The sequence below is a fragment of the Clarias gariepinus genome, chromosome 15 (assembly GCF_024256425.1).
Source record: "Clarias gariepinus isolate MV-2021 ecotype Netherlands chromosome 15, CGAR_prim_01v2, whole genome shotgun sequence".
In the NCBI taxonomy this organism is placed as follows: domain Eukaryota; kingdom Metazoa; phylum Chordata; class Actinopteri; order Siluriformes; family Clariidae; genus Clarias; species Clarias gariepinus.
The window spans coordinates 21,973,600-21,995,130 of NC_071114.1; the positions used below are offsets into that span (position 1 = coordinate 21,973,600).

The window sequence follows — 21,531 nt, forward strand, 5'->3', positions numbered from 1 at the left end:
CCCCACTTTATTCCTCATTCTTTTACCGATCTGTTAGAACAAGGAAAAGAAACAACCTACTGCTTTTGCTTAAATCAAATATTTATCACGCTTCAAACCTCTGCTTTCAAACTGTGAGTTTTAATGATGTGAAATTCTTTAAACAGCTTCAAAGCACGGATTAAAGCTTAATTGCTTTAACTGAACGCTGACCCCCGCGGTACAAGTGGTTGAGCATAACACAACAAAACACAATCCACATGTAGCTCTGCTTGTGTGATGCAAGTGCTCCAACAGCCTGGATTCTTATGAAAAGGGGACACAGATTTAAAAAAAATATATATATATATAATAATAATAATCCAGGGGAAGGAAAAAGGGGAAATCGGGGAAAGTGAGCGTCTCAGTCGGCTCTGGAAAGCGTAGCAAGTCACTTAATAAACTCGGCGGCTGAAATGACGGCCTCTAAAAGGCATGCTAATGGACTTCCTCACAAAACCAGTGTCAAACGATAATAAATGTGGCCGACGAACCGCAGGCAGAAACAACACGTGAGTGCGGAGGCATCAACCTTGCACTGACGTGACCTTCCTGTCTATTGTGCTAATCTTTCAAGCAGGCATCATCATTAGAAAGAGTGAACTAAACCGCAGCCATGTCATCAACACACACACTACCACTAAACCCATCAATAATGTATACAAAAAGGTATGTGATGACAACATGAAGGTTAAAAATAAATAAATAAATAAATAAATAAATAAATAAAAAATCAGCAGGAAATGACGTGCAGAAGCACGGAGGCTGCCAGAACGCTAACTGAAACTGAAAACATTAACACCATTGCCTGACGCGTGTTCTCAGAATGGTGTTGCTAATCAGCCAAGCATACCACTTCGTCCCCGATGACCATGTCCTATTAGCTGGGGTCAATCTGAGCGTGAGGAAAATCTAACAGCGAGTTTTGTTTGGAAGGAAAGTGCCGATTTCGGTGGGAAATCTCTGGCTGCCTGCTAAGCTACCCATTTTATTCTGCCTTTAATTATTTTATTTCAACAAAAGAGGATGATACGACAATTAATCACTGACCGTTATTGACCTGATTAGTTTTTATCTTTGACTGATGCCTTTATTCAAATTAACTTACAACTGATACGGGATACGACTGAGTAGTTAAGAATAAAGGATCTCGATGGGATTTAAACTCTCTACCTTCCAATCACTAACCTAAAACCTTTACTACTGAAACACCACATCCCCAGCTTAGACACATTTAAATGCCTTTTTTTGCAATGTGGGTATAGTATTAATTTACCCAGACTAGTTTTAAAAGGCAGGCACAACTGCGTTTATGGTGAAAGGTGGTGAGAGGAGCACCATATCATTAAAGAATATACTAGGGGCTTGGGAGTGAAGGGCTTAGAGAAAGCTTGTGGAATACATGAGGTTTGGAAGTGGTGCCTCAATGGGTAAAGCTTCAAACTACTGATTAGAAGGTTGTGAGTTTAAAATCCCTGCACTTCCAAGCTGCCATGGATCGCTCCTTCAGCAAGACCCTTAACGCTTAACTGCTCAACTGAATCCTGTCTCAATGGGGAGCCAAGCTGAATAATAAGTGACAGCCAAAAAAACTAACAAAAAAAAAAAAAAAAAGGTGTCTTACTGTATACACTGATCAGTCACAACAATCACCACCACCATGTGAACTGAATAATACCATCTGTTTGTCTGTTCCAATCTCACAAAAAAGCCAACTGCTAACAAAAATCATCAGAAGACCCAGTGCATCACAACCTGCCAGTTCTAGTGTTTAGCTGGGAAGGTTATTGTTCCGGCCTCAATCTGACCGGGCATCCATGGAATGCACCGGGCAAACAAGTCTGATCTGAGGGTGCACCCTACAACCCACAGCCCCTGAAAGATCCACCACTAACGTCCTTGTGCCAGACACCACCGCACACCCGCAGAGGTATTGTGGAGTCATGCTCCGAGTAACCAGAGTCACTGCGATGGAACAAGGGCAACCTACACAATGTTTTGTGTTTTAATTTAATGACTGATCGAAGTATAAACTCGATTCACAAATTAGATTTCATGATTTTTGCTTGCGATTCAATACGAGTTAATTATCTGTGCTTGATTTGAGCACAACTGCTCCGGCACAGAAGCATTTCCAGTCCATTAATAATATATTAATCAAATATTTCAACCTTGAAGTCTCTATGTGATCAAGGGTTGTGTTATGATGATGTATTCTCCTCTAGGTTATAAGGAGCATCAGTGCCTGAGCAATTTAAACAAAAACCATATCTGTGCATGTACAGCCAGCACTGACCCTAACAAACTTTTTTCACTGGTTGTTTTCTCCAGACGCCTTGGCACTTAAAACACTATCCTGAGGCCTTTAAAAAGAGGAAGTACATAATTCCAAAGTGGGACCTCCACCCAACAGTCCTTCCAGTCTTTAAAAAGTAAGCAAGGGTAGAGACCGCCACGCACCCAAACGTCACCTGAAATATGTACGAGACGTAACGCACCAGGGGCGTTAGGAGAAGAAAAAAAAATTATGTAATGAGTTAAGGGTAAAGAGGTAGAGTGCAGGAGCTAAAATAAAAGTGGTGCTTTGGCCAGGGCACAAAGGGCTACTTGTTTGAAAGTTTTCTAACTCAGACAGAGATGGAGAAAGAGGGAGAAACAGAAGGAAGGGAGGGAGGAGAGAGCGAGAGAGAGAGAGAGACAGACAGCAATTTGGCAGAAGGCAAGGAGGGATGGGTCGGGCCTCAAGCTGACGAGGCTGAGACCTGGAGAAAGCAGAAACCGCCGATATTCATTAGCTGCGCTCTGGCAGGACTGCCTTTTGGCACAAAGATAGCAAGCAACCGCAGAGACAGCCCAGCTCGAGCTGTGTGCCTAACACACTCCCTGTACTTGCTGCCGCACAAATCCTGTGTCCAGCTCAACTGGCACACAGTCATCCTCTACTTTACTGCTTAAGATCCTACCAAAAGCAATACCTGACCTATATAGTCATATACTGTAAATGCCTGGGCTTCATAACACCTGAACATATAATGCAGGCTGCTTCTTTTTTTTTTGCTCACGTCACAAACACGTCACAGAAGAGAAGGAGAAAGTAAGGAGGTGCTGAAACTGAATCTGCACTTATTGTAGGTCTGATCCCACACATCTGATGTTTTGTATTCAGGTTCCCGTGTCCATATCGAGCAGCCGCACTATCTGATGAAAACCGTCACTGCTAAAAGACACATTTCAAGCACTCTTTTATATGCAAATCCAGTCAAACAAGTTGAGATGTGGAATGCATACTGATTATTATTAGAGACCGGGAAATCACCAGTTACCGCCTGCTATCACATTACGGTTCTTAAGTGTCATAGCATTAGAAATATCCTGATTGTAAATTAAATTAAACAAAAAGCTACATTTTTACTGAGCAGCCTTTATCTCTGTAATCTGCAATTATTATTATTCCAAATCAAACTTCGCAAATAATTCACTTCTACCACACGGGATGCCAGTATGTGCATAGTTCATTGGCAACAACTTAAATGCTTCCAGGGTCTTCAGCACGTGTTGATCAGTTGTGAGCACAATATGATCAGTCACGGCTGATCAAGCTGAAAATCAGGCTCTTCTGGTCACTGACTGATCGACCGTTGCATCTCTAGTATACACGTAATAAATCATTTAAAAATCGTCAGCGTGGCGATACACGAATCGGCACCCAAAAAAATCGTAATCCATAACGGAATCGATTTTTCTTCATTTCTGCTAATTATGAAGGAAGCATACAAAAGCTGCTCAATAATTTTTTTTGGTCACAATATTTCAAACAGGACAGTGTTAAAAGACACGCCTGTGACTGCTCAGTTCCTGTTAAACTCTGATGTAGAGATTAGTGACCGAATACTTCATCAGATACATAACCATGGAGATGCTTACAATGAATGATTTCATCAACCTGAATAACTCGTCTCTTATTCCAAGCTCCTTTCCTATCATTTAGATTCACACAAAGTTGCAAAAGAAAGAAAGATAAAAGGATGAAAGTCATGCTGTAAATGGTCGGCTTCAGCAAATCATCCTCCATTTGTACTAAATGAGCCAGAGATTAAATTTAGTGAAACTGCTTCAAAAAGACAGTCAGAGACAAAGTTCTGCCTGTCTCATTTTAGTGTTTGCTGATATGGCGCGGTCAAAAAAGGCACCGATATTACAAAAGCACAGGGTCTCGCAAAAAACTCACGGGACAGCAATGAATATGGTAGCGGCAAAAGCCACAAGTAATGGACAAAAAAAAATTCTTATTACCTTGTGCTCGGTATGAAGAATGTTTCTGTTTATTTGGCCCGAATCGGGCTGATGGATGACAGCAGCACAATGTAGTCGTTTTCTTTAATCACAGGTCTATCACTGAGGATTATTATATATCCAGGGAACAAGCCTTTTATGAAATTCAGCTATAAATTTATTGGTCTCATCTCATACACTTTGACACGTAATAATCTTAAAAGAACGCTATAATCCCACAGTCTAAAATCGTCTTAAGAAGAAAATCCTGTTGAAAATGTGGTCATGGTCACCATTTGGCATCGAGAGACGAGTCCTAAAATGTAATCATAATGGATCGCCAACGTATTTGGACTGAACTGAATCGGATTATTAAGTAGTACACGTCAAGGTAGCTATACCTCGATCTGGGAGTCGGATTAGGATCTTGCAATTTTTGCCTTTTGACTCTCGTCCGAGAAAAGTAGGTTACCACGCTTTCCAGGTCGAAAAGCAGGCCCTTGAATCTCTGGGCCAACAAAACCCATCGATTTTGCTTTTTTTGTGGGCTTCTAACTGGCTATTACAATCCTTGCCTAAAAAACTGGTCCTTACCCCATCTCACAGCACATTAACAGTATTTACATAAATTGTAACCTTTTTCTCGATTGAGGTTCTTGGACAGGATGAGAGAAAGAGAGCGCTGCAAGTCAGCCAGTCCCACATTATAAACACGTTTTTTGCCAATCAAATCATTGGTGACTCAAAAGAGATAAAAGGAAGCAGTTTTCTCTGGCAAACCATATCCATGGTTGGATTAAGAAGTGTACGCTCAGCATTTATGAAAAATAATCGAGTGGTAGAAACGTAAAACACTGCGTGCGCTAATTCCTAAACAAGCGGCAGATTAATGGTACGCTCCGTGATGAAATGTCTGCAGTCTAACAGGAAGCGCAAAACAGAATGCAGCTCGAGGTGGTCATGAAGTCAACCTAGTCAGGAATCGCATGAAAACATGACTAGCACCAACGTCTCCCAGGGTGCCTGGAGGTGACAATGACGAGGAGAAGTGCTAGGGAGCTTGGAGAAAATCATATAAATTTACAGCTAATGAACTCACTGACATGAAAACTCTACACAGAGGGAGCGTTTCAAGCCTCGTACTGGAGCCAAACGCGTACACCAAGCTTTTTTAACCCCGGCTTATATTTACTTAAAAATAAAACCTGTAAACATTCATTTGCTCGTTGTGGCCCTAATTTTAGCCTCCTGCCCGGGAGCAACAAAATAACACATACATCAGGCCAGTGACCACACGATGGCTGAAAATACACCCGGCTTGCCACATGCATGGCTGACTGCGAGAGAGAGAGAGAGAGAGATGGCGAGAGGAGGCAGGGGAGACGGGTAGTCAGAGTGACAACGCAGACATCTTATTCGAAATGCAAGACACAGGACGAGGTGTGTTGCATTTAGCTAGGCATTCTGTCTGCATGCCTTTAAAACCTGGACAGGCTCCATAAATAGGTACGCGCCAGAGATGGGGGAGATTAATTAAAAAGTTATACCAGTTCATAACCAGAGAAGAACAAAGCACATAATAAACAAAAGTATGGGTACCTGAAACGAGAAGATTTCGACAAGTGGCTTCAAAGACTAAAGAGGAGAGATGAAACACACTTCCTATTGACACAGAGGCTTTGTATAACAAGTACAAGTACATGCAGACATCCATGTGTTAACAAGATCAGCAGAAAATAAAAGTGCTACCCAGACTCATGTGTCTTGGACGTGATGTGAGAGAAGAACACCACTGAATCATTGTCCAACAAGTGGCTAAAAAAATAATGCAAAACAAGCTGTTATAGCTACACAAAGGCCTCTCTCTGCATTCTTGCCCTCAACAAGCCATCTAATTCACACATGGTCGTTAATAAAGAATAATAAAAAAAAAAAAAATCGATTCAGTGATCGGGATTCTTTTTATAGCAATTAATGTGTCAAATCTTTCATGTTTCACATTTTTACCTCTATGATCCTAAAGGTGGATAAATACTTTCACAATTGTACTAAAATCTTATAATAATAATAAATCAAATCAAAATACTTATAAAATCGTTAATCGCAATTCAAATTAGATTGAATCGGCACCTACGTATCGTGGTGATATCGTAGTGATCCCCCCTGTGATTCCCTTCCCCAATAGTCTAGTCAACCAAAACAGCACACTAGACTGGACTAGCGTCTACTTCCTCAGCTAATGAATTGATCGTTTGTCTGCCCGTGAGGCCGCAGCCAGACATCTTGGGTTGGCGTTGTGAACGTTCATTAGCTTAACTAATAAAAAGCTCTGCTATGGACAAGAGTAGTGTCAGGAACAAGCAATACTGTAAGTTTTACAAGCACAGCAGGGCAAATCTAATTACGCCCTAACCATAAAGCAGTCATAAATTAAGTAGGGAAAGAAAGTTATGACCTGGTCCTGATTTCTGGGGCAGCCTACTTCGAGGAGGCCTAAACAAAACCCTTGTTCGACATGCCGAGCAATGCCGGGGAAACAAAATGTCACCAGGTCAGCATAAGAAATCCTTCAACTGCTTGTTCAGACACACTGGAATGCGTGCATTCTTTAAAAGACAAATACTGTAAATAAGAGAAGATTTCCCGTTTTTCGACATGAACGTCACGTTAAACACACGGGTTCAATAATGAGCCATCTTCAAACAATTAGATTTAGACAAGAGTCAATGAAAGTACTGGACTACAGCAACTATAAAATTTCTTCTTTTTTTTACATACTATATAATACAAAAAAGTAGGCATGTGGGAAGATCACTTCCTTTATATTCATACATCTGGCCAGAAAAGAAAGAAAAAAAAAAGGAGAAAAAAAAAGGAAACAGAGACTTGCACTTCTTCTGCAAGTCTTAAGAAGGACGCCGAAGGACAGCAGCTCTTCTGCTGACAGGACGCATATGAGCGTGCGCACACAAGAAAACCTTTGTGGTTTCACTTCTGCTGCGTCAGCATGTGGCTGCGATTCGACGATTTCCGCAACAGGGTGCTTATTCAAGATCAGTGCGATCTTAACGCTGGAGCGTTGCCTCTACGTTTCTTGGAGGACGGAGCGGATGCGGGGATTTAATCTTATGCAATACTGGCAACATCAAAGCATTAATAATGTTGAGTGTCATCCCCTGGAACAAACGAGTCACACTGTTCAAAACAGCTCATTTTCTATCTTTCTTTTTTGTTTGTTTTTTAAACAGGATCATTAACACACAGTGTTATTGTGAAGCTTGTTGTGAAATATCTACACTGGCCATGGCTTGAGGGTGGAAAGAGGTTGAATAGGTAGGCAGCATTTTGTGACATGATATGCGTTCCCTAAAAAAAGCTACAAGACCAGACAATATAATGACAGCTTTATATTGGAATAAACGGCAAACTGAACGGTATGTATCCTTGGCAGTCTGTAAGAGACACTGCAGAGGCTTCTTTGTGGTTAACCATATGTTCTCCTTACAATTTAGCAAAGTTGGTTCCATCAACCAAGCCATCTGTTTAGATCTCAACACTACAGCTGGAACACTGCGCTCAAAAATACAAGATCTTTCTTTTTTCGGAAAACACAAATATTTTTTTAAAAAGTAATTAAATGTACTTACAGTATTATTAAAAAATACCCAACTGGGTCTAAGGATAAGTCTTGGCTACAAACTTAAAAGGGCATCGTGGGTATTCTGTACTCAATATGGCACACTCTTCAGACACTATCCTGCTGCAGTGCATTGTGGGATTTCATAATTATTATTATACACTTATAGTATAGCCAATAGTGTATAAAGTAGATCGGATACTGTGTACGATCAATCGATCGATAGATAGATTAAAAAAAGGATATTATTGTGACCTTGACATGGTTATGGACACTATGGAGTTTTTTGCTTTATTGTTGGAAGCTTGAAATTGGCAACTTAATTTTTAGGGAAGCAAGATTGCTCACTTCCATGTTGCATAAACTTCAGAAGTAGCTTCTTTGGCACACACATTTTCTGTATCACACACAAACATTTTATACACACACACACACAGACATTGTATATACATAAACATTATATACACTTATTACTATTGCATTAGACGCACTTTTTTCATACAAAAAAAAGTTGCATTAGATTGCACTTATTTCATACAAATCATAACACCGTGGCCTTTAAACATTTCAGGTTTGTAAAATTCTACATTAGCCACATATTAACTTTAACAACCTCATATGTTCTAGAAATGAAAATTGTGTTTGTTGAATGGACTCGGTTAGAGAAGGAGGAAAATTGTGTGCCGTTGGTAGGTGCAGATGACTCCAAGCCTACTGTATACATAAATACATAAATCATGGTCTTGAGTAGCTTGGGTTATGTGAACAAGAGTTAATCAGTGAGGCGAGTGTACAAAGAAAGCGTGGTGCATGTAAGCAGTGCTGTTCTGCAAGGTCTGACGATTTGCTCGCGTTGCAGAAGGGGGGGAAAAAAAAAAAAAAAAAAAAAAACTTTGCTCCTGTCAAACTGTTACCAGCTCTGGTCTAAAACCGTAGCTCTGGTCCTGATAATAAACAGATGCAAAAAAAAAAAAAATCTAATAAATTAATCTAATAATGAAAATAAATAAACCAATGTAATATCCTAAAAACTCATCCTGGTGCAAATTTCATGACAATGAACCAAAGAGTGATCAGTTTGGAGAACCTAACATTAGCATTGATCAGCTTGAGACAGGTTTAAAAAAATAAAACAAAATGAAAAATTCCCAAATGCGCAACAGAAAAAAACGATTATGTTGAGACAAAACAGGGCTGTCGAGCAGGTGAGATGCTGCCCGCCATAAAAACTACAAAATAACAAGCTGCAGATCCCAGGGTACTTTTACTCTGTTCCTCGGTGAGCTCTCGAGCCATTCTCTGGAAGCGTTTATGTCAGGGGGAACAGTGACTGAGAGATGAATGATGAATTGCAGGCCTTCGACAACAAAAATAGCCACCGTGAATAAGCGCTCAGGAATCATACGCCAGGTGCCATGACAACGCAGGCTGGCAAGTAAGGTGCAAGATGAAGAAGATACTCCTCTTTATACTTTACGCTGCCATCAGCACGACGCGGCTTAACCTTCGCAGCACACGTGTCCGCAAGCGTTGCTTTCAAATTCAGGACACCACAAAGCATCACCATCCTCAGGCACATGCGTTACAGCTACAGTATGTCTTTATGGGTTTGCTCACACTGCCATACAAGTTCGAAATGCTTTTTTATTTGGGAAATAAATTAAATTCACTTTTATTTATATAGCACTTTTAACAATGGTCATCGGCGCAGAAGCAGCTTTACAGAACCAAAAAAAAAAAACTATGGAAATATGGTTGAAATGTGTGAGGAAATATGTATAAATCATCATCAACAGCTTGTCCTGGATGAGCAAGCCAAGGGCAAAGGTGTCAGGGAAAAAGGAAATCAACATGTTGTACACAACACACACAAACACAAAATGTGTTATGTGAGGATGACATTAAAAATGATCTAGATTGGTTGCATTGGTTTACAGCTTTTTCTCACCTCCCAACCGATAGTTCAGAAATCAGATTCATGTGTGAGCATAATAAAGAGTAAATGTTACCAAAATGAATTCTTGATAATAGGAAATGATAATCTCAGTATAGTCCACGCTCTATGGCTGCACCAGATCTAACCAAAGTGCTATTGATGGCATGATAATGACAGTGAAGATATGACCATTAACATCAGTTATTAAAACACACCAATGCCACGATATTACAAACAAACATGTACATATTAATAAACAAAAATATGAAAAAAGAAAATCTATGATCAAGATTTTATAACCATCCCAATTCCCAATATTTTTCTATACTTTGTTACAACGCTAAACAAATCCTCCAACCACATTCTTGCTGTGATGTCTGTTATAAACTACTCTTACATTCGCAGGCAGCACAGCAGCATTCGCTAAATTTGTTCAGAGTTGCAACAAAATATGGAAAACCACTTTCACACACAGTAAGCTATCACGTTGATTGGTTCCAATTAATGATGCATTTCTGTTATATACATTTTTCTCAAATGCATTTTTTCCCTCTAGGTGGATGTGGCTATACTCATCACCAGTATTGGGTTAGAGTACTTGGATTACTTTTTTGATGTAACAAGTAATCTAACACATTCGGTCCGCCATTTAAGTACTCAGTTATTCAGTTATATTTTCAAATATGTAATCCGTTATATAGATAATATGGGCCAAACTTCTCGGAGTGATGATGGTAGAATAATTATAAAAGATCTTGCCTAAAACAACATGCATGAGGGATCACAAAGGAGTTTTGATTTTCTGCAATGGAAAGGTACTTTAACTAGTTACTTTTATCAGAAAGTAAAACTGTAATGTAACGCTGATTACTATTTAAAGACAGTAATTTTGTGAAGTAATTAGTTCCTTTAAAAACTAACGTCCCCAAACACTGCTCGGCACTCAGACTTATTCAAACTGCAGAGGTCCGAGGTGGGGCGTGTAAAATACCTGAACTGAGAGCCCGGTGTGACACAGCAACCAAAGTCCTATCACACTCGTTTATAGCCCAGCAAAGCTTTAGCAAATGAAGAATCACTGAAGATTGATTAAAGATCAATCTTTGTTTTGTTTGTATTCCATTTTGTACATTCAAAGTCCATCAAAGTTCAACCTGTCCACATGTTAAATGTAGTCACTTAAAATAAACAAATATTATTAAAATGCTTATAGATCTACAATGACTGCATATACTGAGATTTTCATCCTAAAAACATGAAATTCAGCCCTCGAAGAATATTTGATTGACCTGACATTATCATTGACCTTAAGTGCAAGAATATTTAAGTTTATAAAAAACAATGCACACTGATGCCTGTGTATTATAAAACTAACATTTACACCAGACAATAGAAAAGGGCGTGTTCAGGATGCTGTAATTGGCTCACTTAATGGCCGTTCTCAAAAAAACGTTCATTAAAAAGAACAGATTTCTCCTGCAAAATGCAATCTATATAAAAAGGAAGTTTGTTATCAGGACACCAAAAGATAGCAAAAACAGGAACCACCATTTACAGCTTCTCTAAAACTGGAAGGACAAATATATCAAGATTTTAGTAGGGTTTTTTCATGTTGGATTTTAATTTTAATTTCATATAAACAAACAGAACTTCTCTCAAAAGTCCCCAGGGCCTACATCTACATCGCTATAGTCCCTTTTACAGTTTGTCGAATGCAAAACGCTGCAGGAAAGTCATGTTACCCTGGAGAAGAGAGAGGTGGTACAGGACAGAGCCAATTGAAGACGCCGTGGGAGGATTCTGGACTGCCGGGCCTAACACGTGGACAGGTGACGAGAGATGTTAGGTCGCACTGTTGAGAGCCAATGTGCTCTGTGCCAGTGTACATCATGGTACAGCCATGAGGGAAACCGTGTTGGTTAAGACCTGATCACAAGAAATACGATCTCAGCCTTGAAGTTTACGAGATGCTACTGTATATAGACCCAGTAGGGCCATCGGGGACACAAAACTTACTCAATTACAGTGTGTTGAGACCTTTAAAGGAAAGCGTCTTCATTTAAAAGAGTCACAAGCCACCACTTGGAACTGCAAACTCCTTGATCTTTGAGGTCACTTTACAAGGCTGTCTCTCTCTCTCTCTCTCTAAGGACTTGTTGAAACTCGCGATGCAGTAGGTCTTGGCCGTGTCTATAAAGAGCTGAAGGCAAAATGCGCTGACGTTAATAGCAGGTTGCCCAGCTGTGCCGTCTCTAACCAGACCTGCTCGACTGCAATTAAAGCTCACATCAAATGCACATTAAAGCCCCTACTGGTCCCAGGCACTGGGGAAAGGCTTTCAGAAGCACCTCCTCCTCCCCAGGCACGTTTCACCTGCCAAACGCCGCCTGTCGTTTATTCTGAGGCTTCTAATATCTTTCCAACCTGAATTTTCATTGCACCCATTAGAGATCACTACAGTCATATTTACAGTGAAAGACTGCGTATTCGCCTCGTCGAGCAGGCAGAATGGAAAAAGAGGTAATTTCGCCTAGATAGATGGGTTAAGTAGACTAAACGCTTCAGGAAGACTTAGCGGGGAATGGGATGTGAAGCAAATATGCAATCATGGCTGCTGGAGAACAGGAAAGTACATCATCTTATTCACACAGCCCCGAATGTTTATCCGAAGGCACTGTTGAGAGAGGCGGAGAGAAGCGCCAGCCAAAACACTAAAAGCCTGACAGCATGCGAGTCGCATATCAATACACTTCAACGGCTTCCTCTCCGCTTCTTCACCGCGGCGCAAAAGAAAGCACGAGTGCTGCTCCATGAAGCATTCGGGAAGCTACGGAGGCCCGTTATGAAGGAAATGGATTACCGTCAAACAAAGGTCTAAATGCAAACCTTGGAAAGTATTTCAGCAAGAAAAAAAAATTTTTAAAACAGTGTGGGTTTTTTAAGCATCTTGAATCTAGTTTTAAATTAATTCAATTATATTGAATTATGTCAATTAATCAGCTGAGGAGTGCTCACTAGACCAGAGGATGACTACATTCCTAAAGACTAATAATTTAGAAACGGGAAATGATAGATTGCTGTTTATTTTTCCACTTTATCCACTGCTTTCTTCATCTGATTAGTGGTAATAGGAATCACCAGGAACTTGCAGATCCTGTGAGTATCATGATTTTAAAAATATCCCATATTCATATTTTTCTCTATTTTGTTACAATTCTAAACAAACAATTTACTCCCACTACACAGGATGCTGCGCCGTCTGCAAAATGTGTGAATAGTTTAGAGTGCGCCACAGCAGGATCATAGACGAACGGCAACATTTTACTACCTTAAATGCTCACTAGCTCAATGTCTATACCGCTTTATCCTGTATACAGGCTCGCGAGGGCCCTGGAGCCTATCTCAGGAGACTTAGGGCACAAGGCGGGGTACATCATAGACAGGATGCCAATCCATCACAGGGCAAACACACATTCATTTACACATTATGAGCAATTTCGGGAACGCCAATTAGCCTAATCTGCATGTCTTTGGACTGTTGGAGGAAACCGGAGCACACGAAGGAAACCCACCAAGCCTGCGAAGAACCCGCAGACCTCATGCACACAGAGGCGGGAATCGAACCCAGACACTACAAAGCGGCAGCACTAACCATTACGCCACCGTGACGCCTACCTTAAATGCTAATGTGTATAAAATTTTCTTTAAAAAGAACAAAAATTTAAACACCAATTTTGGAGTCACAAAAATCTTAAAAGAATCACGATACGCTTCAGAATACATTTCCGTCAAATACAATCCGCCGTGTTTCTATCGATTTGTGACAAGCGACTAAGAAGAGAAACAATTATAGACGGAAAAGATAAACTTTTTAAAGTGTGTCAAAGTCAAAATCATGATGTCAGTGGTACCACACAACAACATAAACAGTTTTAAAATGTTAAAATTTTGAAACAGAATTAAAATGTAAACAGTTGTGGTTGTGTCGTGTGAGTGACATCTATTCATGTATTTAAACAGTCCTTGATACCGGAGTGATCATTACCGCTATGTACACATCAGTCATGTTTTAATACTTCTCTAATATTAAGACTTGACTGTGTGCTGCCAAAGAGCAGCAGCCTAAGGGGGAGCGCGTCTGCTTAACAAAGCCAACATCTATTTACTCAGATCACTACTGTCTCTACAGGAATGAAGCTAATTTTTATAAAGAACACAGTACCTCAGTAGGCAAGTTTTAGATTCCTGTGACTGTCATCAGGAAATGACCGTTACATGACCACAAAAAAAATTCCTTCATTTATCGGTAAACAGTTAAAGAATAACCTAGGGAAGTTATTATATATTACTTCCTTGGTTCCAGTTTAAGCAAATTTGTACAATGTATTCAGATTTGCGCAGACTGGCTTTCATCTCGGTTGTCAAAAAAATATATATAAAAATAGAAAATACTAAGATTTCAAAATAGATAGTTTTTTTCCTATTCTGAAACAGCAGCTGTGAACGAACGATTGCAAACAAAGTGGTTGCTGTTAAGTAGACGAGGCTCATTATGAAAGAAGAATGCACAGAATTTAAACCCTGAACTTAAAGATATAAAGCGGTGACTTGCAACGGAGCTGCACTGGTTAATGGTTTCCAGGGAGCATGGATGGTGTTGGGGATTTTTGCCAAGCTGCACCCTATAATTTTCAATTGTCCAAATTGCAGTTCTGAGAGGTTGTTTAAAAAAAAGACTGATTTTGGAACAATGTGTACTACAGTAGGATTTAACATAGCAGCAATACTTTCCCTATTTGATCACTGAACTCTGACCTTCCGTTTCCTGGATTTATCTCCGTATTACACAAAGGGCTGATTCTTATAATTGGTGCACACATAAACACACGCACAAAAAAAAAAAAGAGAGGCACCCAGCTAAACAGACCGCAATTGACATGCGACAGGGTTTGACATTTTGCAGGATTTTATTTTTGCGCTACTCTAGCAGTAGCAAAGGCAGCTGTGTTTAGATGGGCTGCCTGGAAACCTGCCTTGACTCAACAGCCATCCTCGTTCACTCATTTTGCCGAGAATGAAACTCAACTGTTCGAACTCAACAACACTATCCGGGTCAGTAGTGCTCCGTGTGTTCACATCTATATTTGTGTCATTCTGAAATAACGTTCACGTTTGTCACGTCACGTCATCGTCACTCACCTCATAAGACCAGACGCATTGCACCCCGGCAAACCGCCGCACGCAGCGTCCCACCTCTACGTCCTCGTGCGTCGTGTACATCTCCTGCAGGCACTGGCGGATGTGAGGCACCATCCTGCGCAGCACCTCGCGGCTCATGATCACGCCCGGCCCCCCCATGCAGAAGTTCTCGCCAGGCTCCAGGGCCAGCTTGCCGAGTTCGTCGCGAGCACCCATCCCTGTCTGGCCCAGAAAAATGGCCTCGCTGCTGTTCAGGCTTCGCAGGAAGCTCTCCAGGCGATCGCTCTTGATGTAGACGTCATCGTCAGCTCGCATGAACCACTCGAACCGGTCCAGGTAGTGGTCGTGCATGTATTTGAGCATCATAAAGGATTTCTTTTGTGGAGGGTAAGAGTCATCTACGTTCTTCAGGGCCACGATCGGGATGGGGATAGACGTGTCTGAACCCTCGCTAGAGAAGAACTCCACTTTGCCTGGAATGGTCTGAGCCCAGGTTCTGCAAAACACACAGTGGTTCGGAGAGTTACAGTTTGCAACCAACAAGCAAATTCATCACCAAATCGGCTTTGTAGGATGACTCTTATAAATTCGTCTGCACCGTCAGTGTTTCTCATGCGCGTGAGAGAGGCCGTGAGAAAAGAAACACACAAATAAATATTAGTTCTATTAAGTCCTGGTCATGTTCTTGTGTGTGTTCAAAATCTGTCATGTATGATGAAATTACAAAGAAGTGACAGAAAGCAGTAGTTTTTTACAACCAGCAGTAAATTACACATATACAAAAAGGTTTACAGTGGAGTTTAGAGAGGAGTCCAGATGGAAAGGGTTGTGAAATCCAACCAACAATGTTGGGGTGTCACAGCTGGACACCAACGTAATATGAACCACTGGACTATTGGGAGGGAGGATGAGAATGAATGATGAGAAGGAAATAAACAAATATTTCAATCTGTCTTTTAAAAAAAAATCAACAATGAGGTCACCATCGGATCAGACACCTTAAGAACCGTAAATAGACTGATTTGACTATTAAGCACAGGCAGATCATAAACATCACTCAGAGAAATTTTATTCTTAATATGATCTTTTTTTAAAGAAAGAAAGAAATCAAATCCATGTTTTAGGCATGTAACTCTTGATTAGGATGTAAACTCAAACTTCTGGTCACCTAAGCGAAAACCTGAGCTCATATTCCCTAATGTCACAGTGTACCCTGGGCAACTTTATTAGCTGATCAAAATGATAAAGAAATAAACTAAGCAAGATAATGACTTTAACCACAGAACAACAGCTCTGTTCCTGTCACACATGGCCCAATTTGGAGATCCCCTCCCCGCCACTCTGTCGCGTTAAACTTTCCCATGAGGAACAGGGTTTGTGCTGCTGTGTTAATTTTTTCTAAGTAAACCCCCGGGCGTGTCTCCAATGTAGATTACAAAAATAGCAACCAATATGGATTATGCCCAACATGAAAAGCCAGAGTTTTTTTTTTTTTTTTACTTTCTTAATAGAAAAAGGAATATATTAAAGCACATATACCCTATATAAGGGTGTATAACAGTGTGTATACATGGGCATGTGCTCGGCTCACACTCTTACAGACACACACAACCATTTGATTCTTGTAAAGACCTTGTTCAGGATGTAAAGAGTTTCCACCTTAAACAGTGGGAACTCAAGACTAATACTGAGACAGAGTACTATAAAAAGGAGGGCTAAAATTCCAGTTATCTTTCAGGTCAATCTTGATGCAAAAGTTTAAAACTCCTATTTAAAAAAAATTAAATTATCTCAATTACGATCTGCTACAGAAAATTAGGCCACTGAACCCAAGACTCTAATTTTGCATCTGAATAAGACCTAAAGCATTCCCTATGACTGCATGTGAAAAAAATGTCAAGCCAAGCCAATGCTTCATTTTTATCTTTAAAAAAGCACAGGCTGTATGAGAATGCATTCTAGGTCAAAACAACTTAACATTTTAAAAGATAAAACTTGTATTTACTGTAATGACTAGCTTTACCTGACCAGTTCTTGTCAATCATCTGATGGGAAGCAAGCAGTGCTGGCCAAAAACATTAAAACAAAGTATGCCATGGATTATAGTTCCCTCCGTGCACAAAAGTAATTAGGTAATTTTACTAATTAGTTATTTGTATTTGGCTAAAGCTGTGCTAATTAACTGAAAAACTAATTAAAAACTGTCTACATGACAATAGTAATCAGACAATGGTTACAGAAAACTGTTGGACAATAGTGAAGATGGCAGGAGCAGTTAACAATCTTCTGTACATCTTTAGGAAGCAAACACGCAGGTACCAGAGTACTACAGACGTCTTTCTGACTCTTAAGTTCAACTGTATCCAGCAGGATCTGAAGAATAAGTGACTTTATATTAAATATTGATCTCAATTTCATAGCATAAATCATCTTTGTCATTATTATCTTGACCTTCATTGTTTTAAAAATCTGAGAACGTCACTAAAACACAGATTTTTACTTTTGTCTCAATAGCGGTTTAGGGCAATTAAGGTGTGGAAAAAAAATCATGGCTATCTCTGAAATCTGAATAGCACTAAGAGGAATTATTTTCCGACACTGGTGAAGCTCAGGAATTTTCCTGGAGGACCAATCCATAAAGTTACTACTCAGGACTACTTGTGATTTGGTCAGTCTACTAAATTCCTGTGTTTGTGGATGCACATAGACTACACAAAGGTGGAGAGAATGTGGAAAGGTGGTGCTGAAATTGCAAGGGAAAAAAGAAAAAAAAAACTGCTTTGCTGGCATTTTTTCCCTAGCATTTTACATCTATAAATAAAATGAATAAAAATGTGCGTACACACACACACACACATATATATATATACACACACACACAAAACAAATAACATGACCTTTTGTAATTATGCTGCATGTGCACTTGACATCATTATGGATATATATAGCAATGCACACGCAAATTCCTACACACCTTCACTCTCAGTCCATGCCTTACCAGCCCAGCTAAATTACCCTACACACACAAACACACACAGGAGTATAAACCCTGATTACTACAGAGGAGCTAAACTAATAGCCTCCCTGAGCCTGTGCCAGTGTGTTCATATTATCCTGTACATCTAGAACGATCACTATAGCGTACAGTATTATCACTTCACCTATCCTGTTCAGATCGGGTTCGAAATTCCAGTGTCTGTCTGGAGTTTCTGTGCGTCTGTGTCTGGGGTTCCTCCTGTTCTTCCAGTTCCCTCCCAGCTTTTTAAGAGCATGACATGCCAACTCGAGGTGTGTGTGTGTCAGTGTGTTTCCCCTCTCACCCTGTGTGTGTGTTTGCTCCAGGAGAGGTTAAGGAGCCATGTGTGCAGGATTTAAGCGCTTACTGATGATAAAAGAATGAATAAATGAATAGCTAGACGTGAATCAGACTGAAACCTGATCTATACACCCAACACTTCTCAGCAGAAGGCAGAAGGCAGGCCATCCTCAGGTGAGCTGATGAATGTGGACAGACCTGAAGGGAGATAATCTTATCATGTGACATTCCTTTGTTTTGCAGGGGAATAAGAGCTGAGTGTGTTTTGCACCCCCTCCCTGTGTGTGTGTACGTGGTGTGTCCCCCATTCAGCTTGATGCCCGCTTCTTTCTCTCTCTCTCACTCACACACACACACACACACACACACACACTCACTCACCTATAAGCCGCCACTGCGCGGTTGTTCAGGTATTTCTGCGCCGTCATAACGCCCACAAAGAGGAAATTGTGGCTGCTCTGGACGGCTTTCTCTGTCGGCAGCATTCCGCTGCCCTGCGCCGGCCACCTGCCCGCGCCGCCGCCGCCGCGCTCTCTCCTCACCGGCCCGCTGATGCCGCAGCTTCCCCCGCCGCTCGCGCTGCGCCGCTGGCCGGCTTTCTTCAGCTCGGTGGCGCGGGGTAAGATCAGCCTGGAAGCCAGAGTGAAGCCCACCACCAAACCCAAAAGCACACTGAACCATGCTCTCCGACTTCTGGCTGCCATTCCACCATAAACAACAACAACAAAACGCCACGTTCTCCTGCTTCCCCTTGTCTCGCTGTATGTACGCGCGTGCGTGCGTGTGTGTGTGTGTCTGTGTGCGTGTGTAAACGTGTCTGTAGGCCGGTTTAAACTGAAGCCCCCCGCTGAATCCCCGGCTCGCACTCTCTCATCGAGCCTAAGCGTCTTACTGCCACTAAACCCGCGGCTTTCGCCACATACCCCTCTAACTACGTCCTCTTCCGCTTACCCATCTAAACGTCAAGCATTCCTGAGTCAACCTAAACAGATTACAGCCCTCGGGCGAAGAAAGAGATTTACGGTATCCAGGCAGCGGACAGCGTCTCCGTCCTCCCTGACTGTCTCTCCATTGTGAGCGCGAGCGGAGTGCTGAGAGCTTCGCAGCGACGCGGCTGCTTCTTCTTCTGCGTCTTTTCTTTCTTTCCTTTTTTTTCCTCCCGTCCCTTGCATCTTCTTCTGCGGTGTAGCTTTAGAAAAGGCACGCGCGCATAAACGGACACAGCGCCACCCACCGGACTGCTAAAAAAAAAAAAAAAAAAAGCCGTCCGGATTAATACAGTATAATATACAGAACATAGTATAGTATAGTATAGTATAGTATAGTAGACAAAATGCAGGATGTAGTATAGTACAGTAAACTAAATGCAGAATATAGTATAGTACAGTAAACAGAAAATAGTATTGTATAGTATCGTATAGTAAATAGAATATTGAATATAGTATAGCATACAGAATATAATACATATAATACAGAACATAGTATAGTAAAGTAATATAAGTATACTATGAAATATTCTGTATTCTATTTATCATATTCTGCATAATATTACAGTATAGTATAGTACAGTATAGTACAATAAATAGAATACAGAATAATAAAACTTCAAGCCTGTTGTCCAGCAGTAAAATTAAGCAAATAAAATAAATAAGTAAAATGAATTTTTAAAATCAGGGACATCCAAAATAGGATGGAAATTCTGGAGAATTAAGGTGTAAGACTAAATGACACTTACAGAAGGCTTCACGCACATTATTGTGATGAGAGTGATGAGTTCAAAATATTTGAATGGTGCAAAAACGTTTGTGAATGATAATCATGCCAGAGGTGGTTCGGAGCCCACTGATGTGAGTGGAACGCCCGATCCTTGAAAACTGATGAATGTTATACAAATATGTTGTCTCCAGATTTCTGATCTCTAAATGTTTGGGGCATTAAAGAGTTCCTGGGAGGCCAGTGTTTTAGACGTGAAGCAGGCAGTCTCTGGCATACGGAGAAATCTTTCCACCTTGATGGTATCTAAGCACGAGTGAAAGGCTCGAATAAGTGTATTAGTTTATTATGGGATACAATCTGCCACTTATAATTACACTGTATATATTCTTCTTATTTTAGACCCAATAAGAGTTTTAAACTAATCATATGAGATGGAATAGAACGAGACCAGTGCGGTCATTAGTCCGTTGCACTGAGATGAAACAATTAACAAATGAACAAACGTAAATTCAACTTCTGTCTTCTGTTCTAAAGGAAACCTCCCTTGTACTGTGTGAGGTCAGGGATATTGAGTCTGATGTTTGATTTTCTTAATCATAAAAAAAGCTACAAGGAGCTGCGGCTGGAAAACGATCAGATCCTGCCATGATAGTAACAATGATGGATAGCAGTGGTGAGTGAAACTGTCAAATTGATGAACCAGGCATTCTGAGTAATGCTTATGGAGGGTTTTCCTGATTTAACTGAGAAAAGCCAGATAAGTTGCAGCTGAAACCGTTGCAGAAGCAAAGGCTGCAGTATCAACAGACTTTCGAGACAATGTTCACCACATCTTAGCAGGATGAGTCAAGATCATGCAAAAGCTCTGCTGAGAAAGTGCAGGGGAATGTTGACCTCTGTAATATTGAGCAATAAAAAAATACACTCTAAGTAATTACTTAATCTACTGAAATGGACTTAGAGTGGGAAAAACACACTGAGTAATTTCTTAACCTTCTTTCAGAGGCAGTGCCAGAAATCTCCGGTGCTTTGGAGTCTTACTCTGTAGCTAATGTTACTGTTGTGGCTAGAAAACTTTATAGCAACAAGGCTGCAATAGTAGAGGCGTTTCTGGTTCCTCCCAGGCTATGGAACAGTGAATCAACTTTTTAATCTTGTACAGCTTTATCAGGAGTCATGAGTATTCCACCCAGGTCTACACCTGGATTATGATCACGATGATGATGATGATCTCTTAGCAAGTGGCACACCTGAACATTTCCCTGCTGAATGTGAAGCAAGTTCAAGCCCACGAAAGCAGTGAGATGTTCCCTTTAGATTAATTTAAGTACTGTAAGCATCAGACATTTTCCACTGGATGGAGACCATAGACCAGCTAAGTAGATATCCCACACAGTTGGTCAAGAAGAGAATCTTGCACCAACATTGAGACTGGAA

General features: G+C 40.7%; 1 protein-coding gene across 1 annotated transcript in view; it reads right to left on the minus strand.

The window, feature by feature from the left end:
- Nucleotides 1–19,510, minus strand: part of chsy1 (chondroitin sulfate synthase 1) — a 57,332-nt gene extending 37,822 nt beyond the window's left edge. The window contains exons 1-2 of the mRNA XM_053513775.1: nt 18,760–19,510; nt 15,063–15,558 (exon numbers count right to left, since the gene is read on the minus strand). Coding sequence (XP_053369750.1) covers nt 15,063–15,558; nt 18,760–19,082 — 819 coding nt within the window. The 5' untranslated portion in view covers nt 19,083–19,510. The remainder of the gene's footprint in view (nt 1–15,062; nt 15,559–18,759) is intronic.
- Nucleotides 19,511–21,531: the final 2,021 nt, after the last annotated feature.